This window comes from Sardina pilchardus, chromosome 21 (genome assembly GCF_963854185.1).
Source record: "Sardina pilchardus chromosome 21, fSarPil1.1, whole genome shotgun sequence".
Taxonomy (NCBI): Eukaryota; Metazoa; Chordata; class Actinopteri; order Clupeiformes; family Clupeidae; genus Sardina; species Sardina pilchardus.
The window spans coordinates 11,472,871-11,486,283 of record NC_085014.1 but is presented as its reverse complement, the minus strand read 5'-3'; the positions used below and the strand labels follow the sequence as shown (position 1 = coordinate 11,486,283).

The 13,413-nt window shown below is 42.8% G+C and overlaps 2 protein-coding genes across 3 annotated transcripts; both read right to left on the bottom strand.

Moving 5' to 3' along the window:
• Positions 1–102: 102 nt before the first annotated feature.
• On the bottom strand, positions 103–5,113 carry rnf103 (ring finger protein 103). The gene is made up of 4 exons (XM_062524580.1): positions 4,318–5,113; positions 3,929–4,071; positions 3,676–3,791; positions 103–2,592 (listed from the first exon to the last, which is right to left on the bottom strand). The coding sequence occupies exons 1-4, from the start codon at positions 4,541–4,543 to the stop codon at positions 1,116–1,118; spliced, it is 1,962 nt and encodes a 653-aa protein (XP_062380564.1). The 5' UTR covers positions 4,544–5,113; the 3' UTR covers positions 103–1,115.
• An 828-nt stretch (positions 5,114–5,941) lies between these two features.
• On the bottom strand, positions 5,942–13,333 carry abhd18 (abhydrolase domain containing 18). 2 transcript variants are annotated; one of them, XM_062524682.1, is made up of 13 exons: positions 13,256–13,333; positions 12,293–12,400; positions 12,033–12,117; positions 11,492–11,592; positions 11,302–11,377; positions 10,635–10,719; positions 10,221–10,248; positions 9,942–10,080; positions 9,224–9,313; positions 8,697–8,798; positions 7,967–8,387; positions 6,557–6,719; positions 5,942–6,371 (listed from the first exon to the last, which is right to left on the bottom strand). In XM_062524682.1, the coding sequence occupies exons 2-13, from the start codon at positions 12,382–12,384 to the stop codon at positions 6,311–6,313; spliced, it is 1,443 nt and encodes a 480-aa protein (XP_062380666.1). In that variant the 5' UTR covers positions 12,385–12,400; positions 13,256–13,333; the 3' UTR covers positions 5,942–6,310. The 2 variants fall into 2 exon arrangements, with proteins under 2 accessions (XP_062380666.1, XP_062380665.1); XM_062524681.1 differs by having other exon boundaries at positions 13,221–13,330.
• Between the last annotated feature and the right edge of the window lie 80 nt (positions 13,334–13,413).

Genomic DNA, 13,413 nt, shown 5'->3' with positions numbered 1-13,413 from the left:
GAAGGCAAAAATAAAACCCACTATCTGTTATCTGGTCTTGGCAATTGGGGTATCATCAGCATCCTCAGCTTTACATATCAGCTATTGTAGATTAACCAAAGAGTGACAGCTGCAACAACACAATACTAAAAGTTACAGGCACAGTAATTTATTTGGGAACATTTCCATAAAATCCAGGTGAAAATAAACTTTATTTCAATGAACATTACAGTTCTCTCTTCATAATCTATTCTGATTCAGATTACATCGGAAGTGAGCAGGACCCAGTTTTATCAGGGTTAATCCAATCCAAACTCTCCATTAATTCGTACTCCTACCAAGAAAGCATTAACATCACAGGCTAGCTTATTATTCTGTAATTTGGTCTTGACTTGTGCAAGCTTTTTAAAATCATCTTAAGATATGATGTCCAAATTGCAGTTGTTGCTTTAGAGTTTTTGCTTTTTCAATAAATATTAAAACAACATGCCTGGAGATAAATATCTGTTTGTATATATCTTTTTTTCATTTCCATTATAAACTGACCAACTACTCACCCTTCAAGATGTCAGTCAGGAATATAAACCTCTATCAAGTAACTTGATTCCAAATTGTAACAATTACATCATTTGACAAACTTTTTAAACACACTTTTTAAACATTAAATCTGCTCATCAATGGAGCATATAAGTGGACTTTTGTGAAACCTTCACCTGCATTTTTGAGTCATATGAGAAGTGGGAGGAGGATCATGTAATTGTAAAGAAGCTTGCTTCATGTCAATAATGAAGCAAGCCATTGCAAAGAGGCATTCACATGTTGACATTTTTTACGTTTAAAGCTGCAATGCAGATCAAATCTATTATCTATTACGAACAAGGCAAATCAGATCTCAATATGGTTAAGAAATCCTATTCCACTGTTATTTTTTTTTTGACAATTACCAATGCTAATAATGATGTGAGGATTATATTACCCATTGCAACTCATATACCCCTAAATGCGTGTAGGCTCAAGCCAATGGAAACATAAGAGAAAACAAACAATAACAAAAAAGTAGAGACTAACAATGGACACATCAAGTACTTATATAAGTTAGGTGAGGGGAGCAGGTGATGGGAGAAGGGACGTGACTGTTACTCTTGTTCTTGCGAGTCCGCTCCATGGGCCGGTCTCAGCGGCTTCTTCTTGTATGACGGCCATCTGCAGACTGGACAACAGTGCCTTCCTCCCGCAAGCCAGACCACAATGCACTGCTGGTGGAAAACGTGACCACATGGCAGCCCCATGACGAGGCAGTCGACTTCGAAGTTTTCCAGACACACGACGCACTCGGTGCAGGGGAGCATGTCGTCAGGCCAGGGGAGAGAACCGTCGTCCTGAGCCTCTCCTCCAGACCACGACTCGTCCGTCTTCCTACAGCTGCCACTTGCACATGGACTGTCCACATCACTGCAGTGTTCACCTGGGTCTCCGTTAAACCCACTCGTTTGTACCCTTTCCCTTTTTGAGTCCGCGTTGTCATCTGTAGTGCTGACCTGTGAGCTCTTGAAACCCCAGGTGGGCAGGTGTTTGATGTAGTCGATGGGGACGAGGGGACGCAGCCAGAGGTCAGGAAAAGCTAGCCTCTCCAGGATGAAGTTGGGGTCGTCCTCCCAGTCGGACTCGTTGGGAAACGTCTGGAAGGAGGCAATGGGGTGCACCAGGTAGCTGGTGTACCAGTCCCACAGACTGGTCAGCCACTCCAGGTTGTTGGCGTTCTGGTCTTCGCGGCCGCACCGGCGCTTCTTCTCAAAGTAGTCGATGAGGAGCCCGTGCGCCAGGTAAGTGCTGAGGAAGAGCGCCGGGTGCGAGGAGTAGAAGGTCCAGTCCGCCCTCACCCAGGAGGCAATGGCGGTGGTGTCCGCGTAGCGCAGCAGCTTCAGGCTATACTCGTAGAAGCTCTCCAGGTACGGCAGCTGCAGGAAGCCCAGGATGGGCAGCCAGGAGATGATGAGCAGCGAGTTGTACGTCCCTAAAGTGCTAATGAGCACCACAAAGCGCTTGATGGTTGCTCCTTGCGTGACGAAAAGGTCCATCCAGGCCATGAGGTTGACCATGACCAGGCTGAGGACAAAGAGGTCGTTGACCTCGGGCTGCACCGAGCGCAGGAAGGTGTCCATGGCGTGCAGAGACATGAACTCCCCGGTGCTGTTGCCGTACCTGTAGATGCCCTCGGGTGTTTTGAGGACGTAGGAGGGCGTCTGCGTCACGCCGATCTCCTCCAGGCAGCTGGCGTTGTCCCAGTGGCGCACGTCGACGAAGATGAACTCGATGCGGCCCGTGAACTTGACGCTGAGCGCCGAGAAGAAGGCCGGCGGCTGGTCGAGCTTGGCGAAGAGGAACATCTTGACCGCGTGCTTGTCCCGCTGGTACCAGTCGTCCTCCAGCTGCCGCGAGACGTGGATGGTTTTGATGCGCGAGGCCACGTGTGCCGTCATCCACTTGAAGATGTGCTCGGTCTCGATGCGCCGGCCGTTGTACTCCTTCAGCATGACCTTGCCCTTAGAGGCCGACGTCTGTGGCACAGACATGATTAGTGTGGACTTCATCCAGCCACGCTTACGGCAGTATCTGGGAAAAAAAAACAGGAATACCTTCATGTCAGTTGGTGCAATGGCTACAGCAAGAAACGTACAGTGATTTCCCGCATATGAGCCACATTGTGTATAAGCCACACGAAGATGTTTTATGCAAGTTAAAAGAAACAAAACTATATTAACACCATATTAATTGCCACCCTGTATTAACCTCATAGTGGAAGAACTTTTGCAAAAACAATGTATACGCCGCGGCTTATTAGTCGGGAAATTACGGTATTACGCAAGGTGCGTTTCGCTAGGGCTAAGCGATTTGAGGAAAATATCCAATTGCAATCCAATTTTCCTATAGATATTGAGATTGCGATTTGATTTGCAACAAAAGTGTTTCCGTTCAAGATTCAGTAAATAATACATATAAAATGTATTGAAGGATTACCAATTAAGACTTTTTTAAGTGTGGAACTCTGTACAAGCCTTCTAGGCTTCGTTCCCACCTTGCACAGATACTTCAATTTGTGCTTAACAAATAAACTAAGATAACATCAAAACATTAACTGAATCTACCAGTCCAAAGTGCAACCAAAAAGGTATAAATTACTTCCAAATGTTGGTTTGAGATGGGCCACATCTGATTAATTAGCATGGAACCTCTGATGACAATGTCACACAAGGACGACACAAATTTAAAAAATATATGAGATCTTGACTATTCATTGCAGCCTTTGTAATTTCCTGGTGGCATTAGTTCAATTCGATTAATCTATCAGCCCAAGGTTTCATTCATTATTTTTGTCAATCAGATATTTTGTGGCTCCCTCAACGGGATATTAACTCTTAGACAGAGGGAAAATAGATTGTCTATTCATGTACCTCAAATATTAAAATCTCAAAGAAAAATGTACATTACACAGACACCAGTATAGACAGTTGCAAGTTACATTTGCATTATACCTACAATATTTACATCAAACCATATGAGAGTCTTACACAGCATATCGCGATTTTAGTGGAAATACAGATTTTGCAATGTCTCTATTAGTTGCCTTTCAAAATATTCAAACAAATAAACACATTTTCTGTTCCCTGTTCCATCTATAACTCAAGAATCCCTCACCTTGAGTCACTTGAGCAGTTGAAAGTGCCAGTGCGAATTCCAAATTGGGACACTTTCTGAATCATTTTACCCCAATTGGCTTTGCTCAAGAGTGGATCCCTGCCTTGAGCGATTACCTAGATTTAAAAAAAAAAGAAAAGTTCTGAGTTATCTTTTCTACACACAAAACACCATTAATGTAATTTATTATATTGCATACAATGGACTGATTGAGAATGTCTGGGAACTTGGAATGTTGATGACAAGCACTTACTTGGACCAACCATATCCCATCTTTAGTATCTTCTACCAGTTCATAAAAGTGCATCTCCCCACTGAATGTAGTGCTTGAGTCTGTCCCAGGCTGTTCTTTCTCATTTTTAATAGCAGAATACAGTTCCCCTTGCATCAAATCACCTGCATTAAACAAACAACTTACATTTAACAAAATGCATATTTGTAGCCAGACAATAGGCCTGCCTACCATTTTTCAACAAATAATTGTGTAGAATTATGTTCAAGTTCAAGTTTATTGTCATGTAGGCTACTCATAATAGGGTTAATCAGTAATTCAACACAGCCACTGAATAATGAATAGACCTGTATTGAGATCAGATAAGAAACCACATGCCACAATTGTCCCTGAACAGCTGAGAGACTTACCTGACTTTTCAACCAGTTCTCTAACATCCTTCTTCTCTGCCAAGCCGGAGTATCCCAATCCCCGACATTCCAGGATGGTTTTCAACTTTTTAAAACTCAACGTGACAGGGTCCACGAGTTGAGTTGCAAAAATGCCCGTTTCATACCATACTATAGCTTCAAAGAAACGTGCCAAAACAAACAACACCAGAAAGTACAGAAGTAGGAAGAACAGTTTTAACCACATTTTGCCCTTTTTGAGGAATAGGCTACTAATTGAATATTATGGTAGGATGCGTCCGTTGCCACCGAGTAGCCTAACCTCGCATTAGGTTAGTGTGTCTCGACGGTTTGCCTGTCTTCTGTCACTAGCTATGTACCTGCTGAAACTAGTCCAGCGAGTTAGCTAGGATAGCTTATTTTCTTCACGAAGACATTCCCCTAGGGGCTGATTCTATGGCGACATAGGACGCCACGGATAATTCCGGGGCCATCTGACCATTCTTTGAGTATCCATCATATTCACCAATATTTTTTAGTTGTTGTTAAGTAACGTTGCAGTCCCCCAAGGCTACTCAGCTGGCTAAGCAAACCGAACAACGTAGTAGGCCACTTAGTTATGGCCTTATGCAAAACTGAATCCGCGGAGGGTACGAGACCCGAATCTTCACCCAAGGGGCATGTTGCCAAAATTCAGTGGTCTTCTATCTGCTGTAGGTTAACAAAGAGTGCAGATAAGATGACAGGGTGCGGTAGCTTTCCCAGAGTTGCTGGCTGATGTTGTTAGCAAGATCGCCTTGATTGCCAGATCAGCTGGTGCACATAACAAAACGTCAGATGAGTATTTCCGTTTCCGCCTAGCTGTTCTCTACATGTAACCAAATGTAACCATTATCCCCGCGCACACACTAAATCATGTTACATAATAACGTGGGAAGCAAAAATTACCAAACTGTTCAGATTTATTGATATTAAGCCACGTCACAATGTCGTAATATATCATTCACGGCCGAACTGTGCACACAGGATACTCCTGCAACATTGAATAGGCAAATGTACAGTACAACATGATAATGTTAAGTGATATAGATCATAGAGCGCTACGATCTTTGGTAATATTAACGTTAATTAAGTCTCCAGTTTCATTAGATAAAAATGTGTCTACATAATGGAAACAATTCGCTCTGAATAATGGCTATACAATAATAATAATAATAATAATAATAATAATAAAAAAACAATAATAAAACAATAATAATAAACTCACTCAACAACAGGGCTTTATGTTATTTCATTTTTATTTTAGAGTGAAGAAACAGGAAACAAATGAATGACATTTGAATGTGCTTTAGGAATATTTGGGTCCAAAAGTCAATATGGCAAAGGGTATGTCATTAAATTGTTAGTATAAACATCTATTAATACTCTACGAAGTAGAATTTGTTTGTAAAATACACTTTCTTTCATCAACAACTATTTGGCAGTAGTAGGATTCTTTCCCCATCAAAACAAGTGTTAAAATATGTGATGGCAATAACAAACAAACTGGGCCAAAGGAGTGGGACAGAATAAGCAGGAACCTTCTTGTTTAACAGTCATTGTGAGGCACCATTTATCTTTATCCAAAAATACAATACTTTTATAAAAAAAAAAAAAAAAAAATCCCAATTCCCAGTAGTTTCAGTCAAGGTACGAAACACAGTGGAAGGCAACCGTGATAAGGAGGTACTGTATGGTATTGTGGAGAAAAAGGAATAATTAAAACACGAGTTAGCACACGTTGTGGATTGGCATTAGGGATGAAATGAACTGAACGATGGATGTCTTCATATAAGTGCTACTTTTTTGTTTGTAAATACCCACTGGTGCTGCTCATAGCACCACAGTGTCTGTCCCATCAAATGAGGATTCCTTCAGGGCTCTTCTGCGTCTCCAGCTCATGTCATCAAAAGTTCTCCATGTTCTTCACTTCACACACACTATGCGTTTGAGTTAAGAGCATGCGTGTTAAAACTCACTTCTCAAGACGGGAATACTTTTGAAGAAACCGGTCGTAGGCGTCATAAATAGCTTGCCTGGAGAAAGTGAAAATAACACAATTTTGTAGTTAGTCATAATAAATAACAGCCACCATGCTCTTCAGCCACAACTGTAACACAAACTGTTTTTTACTACACACGTACACATTCCTACAACGAAGTGGTAAAACCGACACAAGTGGATTCTGTGAACATATCTGGATCTGGTTTACTTTATTTACCTAAAAAGTCCCTGTTTGAAGAGGTAAGCGCTGATGTGGCCACCGTTGAGATACCGAACCTCACAGTTAGGCCAGATCTCCTGCAGACTCCTCACGCCGGTGCGGGGGATGTACGCGTCCTCCTTGGCCAGCACAATGATGATCAGGCTGGGGTCCACAGGGACTGCAAAGAGACACAAGGGCCCAATGAGCATTTGCTGCATGAAAGCAACACTAAAGAGTTTTTTGGACCTTAAAATAACGTTTCCAAAATCATTTTAGTGGTTCATCAACTCGTAACAAGGTCGGCACTTCTGCATTCATCAACTCGTAACAAGGACAGCACTTCTGCATTCACGGCCCTCTATTGGCTATAACTGCACTACGTAGGTTTACCAGGGGCGCGTTTCCCAAAACCATAGCTGCTAACTAAGTTAGTAAAGTTATTGCCAGCCAAATAAGTTGCTAACAGGTTATAATGTATGGTTTTGGGAAACACAACCCAGATCGGGTAGCAGATCTGTAGTTTGATGGAATGAGACATAAGAAACTACAAAATAGACTTGCTTCGATGTTGCGATAGATCATACTTTCATAAAATCATGCAACATACTGTACTCTACCTTGTCTATGGACATTGTTATGGATAAACAAAAAGCGTGCACGGCGCACGACAGTGGAAAAGTGCTTGTGTTACTTTAAGGTTCTAAAGAGGTACTCTTACATTCTAAAATAGGTATTCCAAATATAACAAGAGGTACAGCTGCTGGTCACATTTTTCAAACATTTTAGGTAGTATAGAATTCTGGTAGGCTGGGTGAACCCTGCCTGACCTGCCGGTGAATTTGGATTTTGCCCCGGCAGCTCAGGCTGAAAACCTGCACATCTATCTCCCCTGCTTCCCGTCTACAACCTTTGGGTCCAATCACAAACTAGCTTATCCAAAAGATGCACCAGACCGTTGTTCTGATTGGTTGAAGGACTATCCAAGCGTCATTTGAGTCATTAGAACGATGCCCATTGATCACGCCTCTTGTGCAGTGAAAATAAAACGCTGACTACCCAGACTAATGTTCAATCTTAAAAGATTGAGCGTAGTATGGCGATAGCCAGACTAGAATTCTGGGGCATTCATATGTTAGAAGCTGTGCATTGAAGCAAAGTATTTTAAAATACACTTTTGTGTTTTACATGTACATTAGAACACCACAGATGACACCAAACGTACAGTAACTGGTGATCACAAATTAGAACATGTTTTTCCCGGATTGGATGCCATTATTCAAAACTAGTAGCTGCATAAACCCCTTCTAGCCTATGGTCTACATCTACACATACTGTACAACCATACATATGCACACACAAAAACTCAGGCACAAATAGGAGAGCAAAAATGCGGTGCTTTTTTGCACAGTACTTAGCCAGCCCTACCTGAGAAGTTGGCAATGTGGGTGCACTCGTCCATGACTCCCTTCATGAAGTGGAGCGACTCCCTCTGGAGGGACTGCCGCTGGCCCACCACCCCGTGACCCCCACTCCGGCCGGCAGCGCGCGAGATGCTCTTGGCGTGGAGCATCTGCAGGTGCGGCCCGCTGCTGCTCACCGCCGACAGCATGTGGTCCAGGTGCTCACGTTCCGCCGCCACCCCTCCGGCCCCGCGCTCGTTTCCTCTTCCTCCGCCTCCACTTCCTGCTCGCGAGCGCGGCCCCGAGGAGCCCAGGCCCACCTGTTGCTGCGACTGCTGTCGGTGGTCAAGGCCCAGCAGGTCGTGGGAGAGGTCCAGGTCCGACAGCGTGTCGAAGCTGCCCGGGGAGAACTTCACAAAGTCCTGGCCCATCCTGAATGAATCGGTCTGTTGTAGGCAGAAATAAAACAACAACATCAACAACAACAACATGCTGAACTCGAGGCATTTCCTCTCAAGTTAATCTTTAAAAGGATTTGGTGTTTTACAACTGGATTTAACTTAATCCCTTAATACTGAGAGTACAAATGTGCGCTCCAGTGAACAACACCTGCTGTAGTAGCTATAACAAAGGGCTTTGCATCATGTCTGGATTTGTACTGCACTCTAAATGCCTAAACTGAATGCTAAAATGTGTACTGACTTTCAGAGAAGTTTTCTATGACAACATTCATAAGTAATATGCAGTGCACATACCCCACAATACTCCAGCAACCTTATGATTTCCTCCTCGTACACTGTGTGCATGGCATACTGCCTCTCCAGTTCTCTCCAGTTCACAGCTTTGCTTAAAACACCCTGCAGAGGGACAGGATGAACACCATATAAAATCGTTACACTCTGAAATCCCTAACCACAAACTGGTAGACATAGCATTCTCATTGAGGCATTACATTGTCTTACAACATTCATAACACTGAGACATAACATTCTCAATAATATTTTTGTCCAGCAAGAAAAGTAACTGCTTTTGTTGTTTACGTAAATTTAAATAAACTCAACCGCTACTATCAGTCCAATATTCTGGACTACTGTAGGTGTGTATGTGTGCTCCTAGTGAGCTCACTGCTCCGAGTGTGTGTGTATGAAAGTGTGTACACTACCCCCGGATGGGTAAAATGCAGAGAACAAATTCCCTACAGGAACTTGCTACAGGACTGACAACCTAGGAAGAACAATACAGGTGGAGGTCTGCTCTCTCTGAGTGCTTTTCTAGTTCTTACTGTGGTAAACACACTGGAGGCTGTGGTCCAAGAGAGGCATGGTACCAGGGGAATGGGCTTCGGCCAGTTAGTCACGGCCAAAGATGCCATCTGTACAGAGAGATTAAATCAATTAAATCAAGTCATTAGAGAGTCAAATCAAAGTTAGTGTTAAACTGGCCTATTTGAGAGAGCTACAGCCAATATCGAGACCCTTGACACAGAATACATTCATTTATTTGACAAGGCAAGGTCAGCATTTCACAATGATATCCTGGCAGCAGGGAAGGAGACACATGATCCAAGCAGAAAAATACAGATGGGTCAAGTCCGGCCCAGGTCCGGCCCAGCAGTGCTGAGCTGAGGGGGAGGAGCTGGGGGTGGAGTGGTCTGAGAGCCTTGCTCTCGAGCCTACTGGCAGAAGCCGTATGTAGGTCAATGGACCTTTATCCCCCCCTGGATACAACAGACTTCTTCCTCTTCAAGGCCTCCCACTGGCACTGAATCAAGCATAACCCAACACCCAGTGGCCACAATAACTTACTTTTGCCAAAAAAAACCCCCCTAAAAGTGCAGCCCTGCATCATTCTCCTGAAATCATCCATGCTGTCTGAATTAGACTGGTGAGGTGGCTATAAATGACCTCCCTGGAACCAGCGGATTAAGAGGCCAGCATTGCATGCGGTCCGATCCATGCAGGGGTGCTTGTATAAATAGGACTGGGACAAAGGAGACTTACGTGGCCGCCCATGGAGATTCCCGTCATGCCCAGTGGCCAGTAGCCCTCCCTCTCCAGCCAGTGGAGCAGCACAGCCGACTCCAGGATGAGCGCTCCTCCCATGACGAACAGATCGGACACGTTCTTCAGGCTGGAGCGTCTTTTCAGAGCAAACACACATCATCAGAATGCATCACGTATGAGTAACATGGCAGTTCATAGGCTGATAGTCTGCAGATGGTGATCAGTCACCAGGGTATAGGTAAATAAGTCAACTATCAAGAGGATGAAGATACTTACAGCTGGTCCTTTGGTTTCCTGTATCCATGTGCAGGTCAAGGTTAAGGATATGTCTCACAAACTCACTTTTGGTACAATGGAGGATGTTTAACATACATTTCATTAATTTATGCTTTTTAAATCTACATTTCATGCTAAATTTGGTCAGATCTATCCACCAGAGGAGGCACCGACTCGGTAAAACAGTGATTCATTTAACTGATAGGCAGGTGCACCCGTCTCTTTATAACAATTCCAAAGTAGCTGGTGAAGTCAGTCCGATCTGAGCTGACATTTTGGTTGCAGCCGCAAATATTTAAATTAGTGGGGAAGTTTTCCAAAATGTGTATGATTCACAACAACTATAACATAACCAAGATGTACAAATGGAGAGGCTGTGAAACCTCACTGATAAAGGTTCCTGGAACAGGATATAGTATGGGTTCTCCAAAAGCAGAGATGCCATTCCTGCCTCCTTTATCATTGGCCGGGCCATGAGGGTGCGTCTCCTCCAGTAGAACTGCAGAGGAAATCACAAAAAGGGCGGGAGTTGTGTGACAGTCATCTGCGCCCAACAACATTCTGTCATTCTGACGTATTTCAAGACTCCGATTTAGACTAGTAGAACTTTAATGTCCTCCGAGAGGCTATCAGTGGTACAGTGCAGAAGTAAGACCTACAGTATCAAAACATGTTGCTTTTATATAATAACAACATATTAGTATATAATATAACTGCTATATATAATCGGAAACGACACTGACCCAACATATGCACTGACATATCGGCTTAATATTTTGCCTTGTTGGCTGATATCAGCGTATCAGGAAATAATATGATGTTAACCAATGCCAGTGGGCTGATCTTAATCCGCTTTGTCTCATCCATTCTGCACTAGCTGAATGGCACGTTCAGCGATAGCTATATGAAGGGCTGAAAAACTCAAAATTGTTATTCTAAACATCAGTGTCGCCGGTATAAGCCCAAAATTTCACAGTTCACACCAACATTGTATTTTTTTTTATTATTTTGTTTCAAATGATTTTAAGTGTGTATGTGGTCTATTAAGGGATGTGGTCTATTAAGTGTCTGGTCAACGTACATGGTCACCTGTTCCTGCCAGGTGAATGCACACAGGATAGTGTTTTTTCCATTTCTTGGGGACTATAAACTGGAACCTTGAAATGAAAATGATCAAAGGTCAATGCATACAATCTCATGATTAGAGAGCTACTAGCCTACATAGTCCACCTCATTGTACTGTCCACCTCATAACCCAGCAGACACCATACCTGGCTTTTATTGACTCTGTTGGCAAGACACCAGGCACAAGCTCCTCCAGGGGTGATATAAAATGGCCATTGTGAATTTTGCAGTCCGATTCATCCTCTACCTGGGAACATAAAACCATGAGATTACCAGTGCAGCCGGTGCACATAGAGAAATAATTATCCTGGGCTTCATCTGCATGTTCTTTAACAGCACCTGACTTAATTATTCAAACAGGATGAGGAAGTATGGTAATGATAAACTTTAACATACTGCCAAATGATGGCTCAAAGCATTTTTAGTCATTGCTTCCAAACAAAGACTGATACACTAAAAGGCAAAAATAAATCTCACAGTGCAAAGATGTCTAACAGTTACTCGCAGTGAATTATTCAATATGGTACAGCTATATAGTAGCGCTTCAGAGTTGTTTAAGAGTTGTATCTTTAAGCACACAGGATATTTTTACACATCATATGGATATGCTCAACCTCTGCACTTGATCTGGACCACTATCTGAACAACAAGAAAACACCTTTCCTGAGGAAGGAGAGGTAGTTCTACCTTATCAATATAAACAGGATAGTCCTTGGGCACCAGGTGCTGACATCTCTCTCGGTCACCAATAATTTTCCTGAATTCAAATATTCTTGGAGTAAAAGTCGGGGGGGAAAAAACATAGCATGACTTGAAAGAAACTGTCACATAGTGGCACTGTCTGAGGTGACAGTAACACACTAGCAAAATATCAAAATGTATTTCATTAAACATTCTGCACATCATTTTTGTCAGTCAGTTATGGGGGGGGGGGGGTAACTGACTACCTTTTCAGGTCCTCTGGCTTTCCCCATCCTTGGATGAACAGTTTGGTCAGGAGAAGCCTTCTATAAAGTATATCTAGTCGACTCACCCCCATCTGTAAGGTCTTTCATCTAGAAAAAAGAAAACACAAACATTACATAAATTGCAGCAATTAAACTTGCCAATCGTTAGGTTATAAATCATTGCATAACAATATTGATAGGCAATGGAAATCAATACTCTGTTATTTAATGAACCATTTACTGTTGTATTTACAAACTAATACCTAACACTTTTAAAATATATATATGTAAACAATCAACATAGCATTGTAATAGGCCTACAGACATTATCACTTATCAGAAGGTTCGCATGGAGAGGTGGAACTTGAAGCACTCCCCGGATCACTGCCACATTACAGTCCACAACCAAACACCAGAGGACGCCTTTTGACTTTTGCGAAATAACGTGGAAGTAAACCCTTTTCATTCACATTCTGAGCAGCACGCCACGAACAAGGCAAACAAACACCTCCATTCATGTGAAATCTGTTTCGAGAATGCTGTTGTTACTTCTAAAAGAATTTGTTTAGGAGGAAGAGGCATGAATCACTCGAAAAATCGTACCTTCAAAACTGTTTCGTAACAACCACGGATACAGGGTCACGTAGACACATAAGCTAACAATCCATATTTAATTATACTTCATTTACTATCTCAACCCAATGTCTTCGCATTAACGGTAGAGAAGAAGTTTGTTGAGGCGAAACCTATCGACACACTAAAGTTCATTGACAGTTCGCCCTGTCCACCAGCAGGTGTGGACGTAATGTTCAGCTTTACCGTTGACTTTGAGGATTGTTATTTTCCTCCATTGATTGCATGTATGTGTTCACTGTATGTAAGCTACAAAATGTATTTATTGCAAGATTCAAATACAGATTAGATATACCTCTGACTCAAACGGAGATATGGTGGCCTCCAAACCTTTATTGTTGTTCCATGCTCATCATAGAGGGCAATATCACACCAGAAACCGAACAGCATCCCGTCATTCCCCGGTAGTGACCATGTGACGGAAGTGTAACTTTTTTTTCATTCAATGAATTTCGGGCCAGATTTCCTCCCAGCCAGTAGGCGGCAAC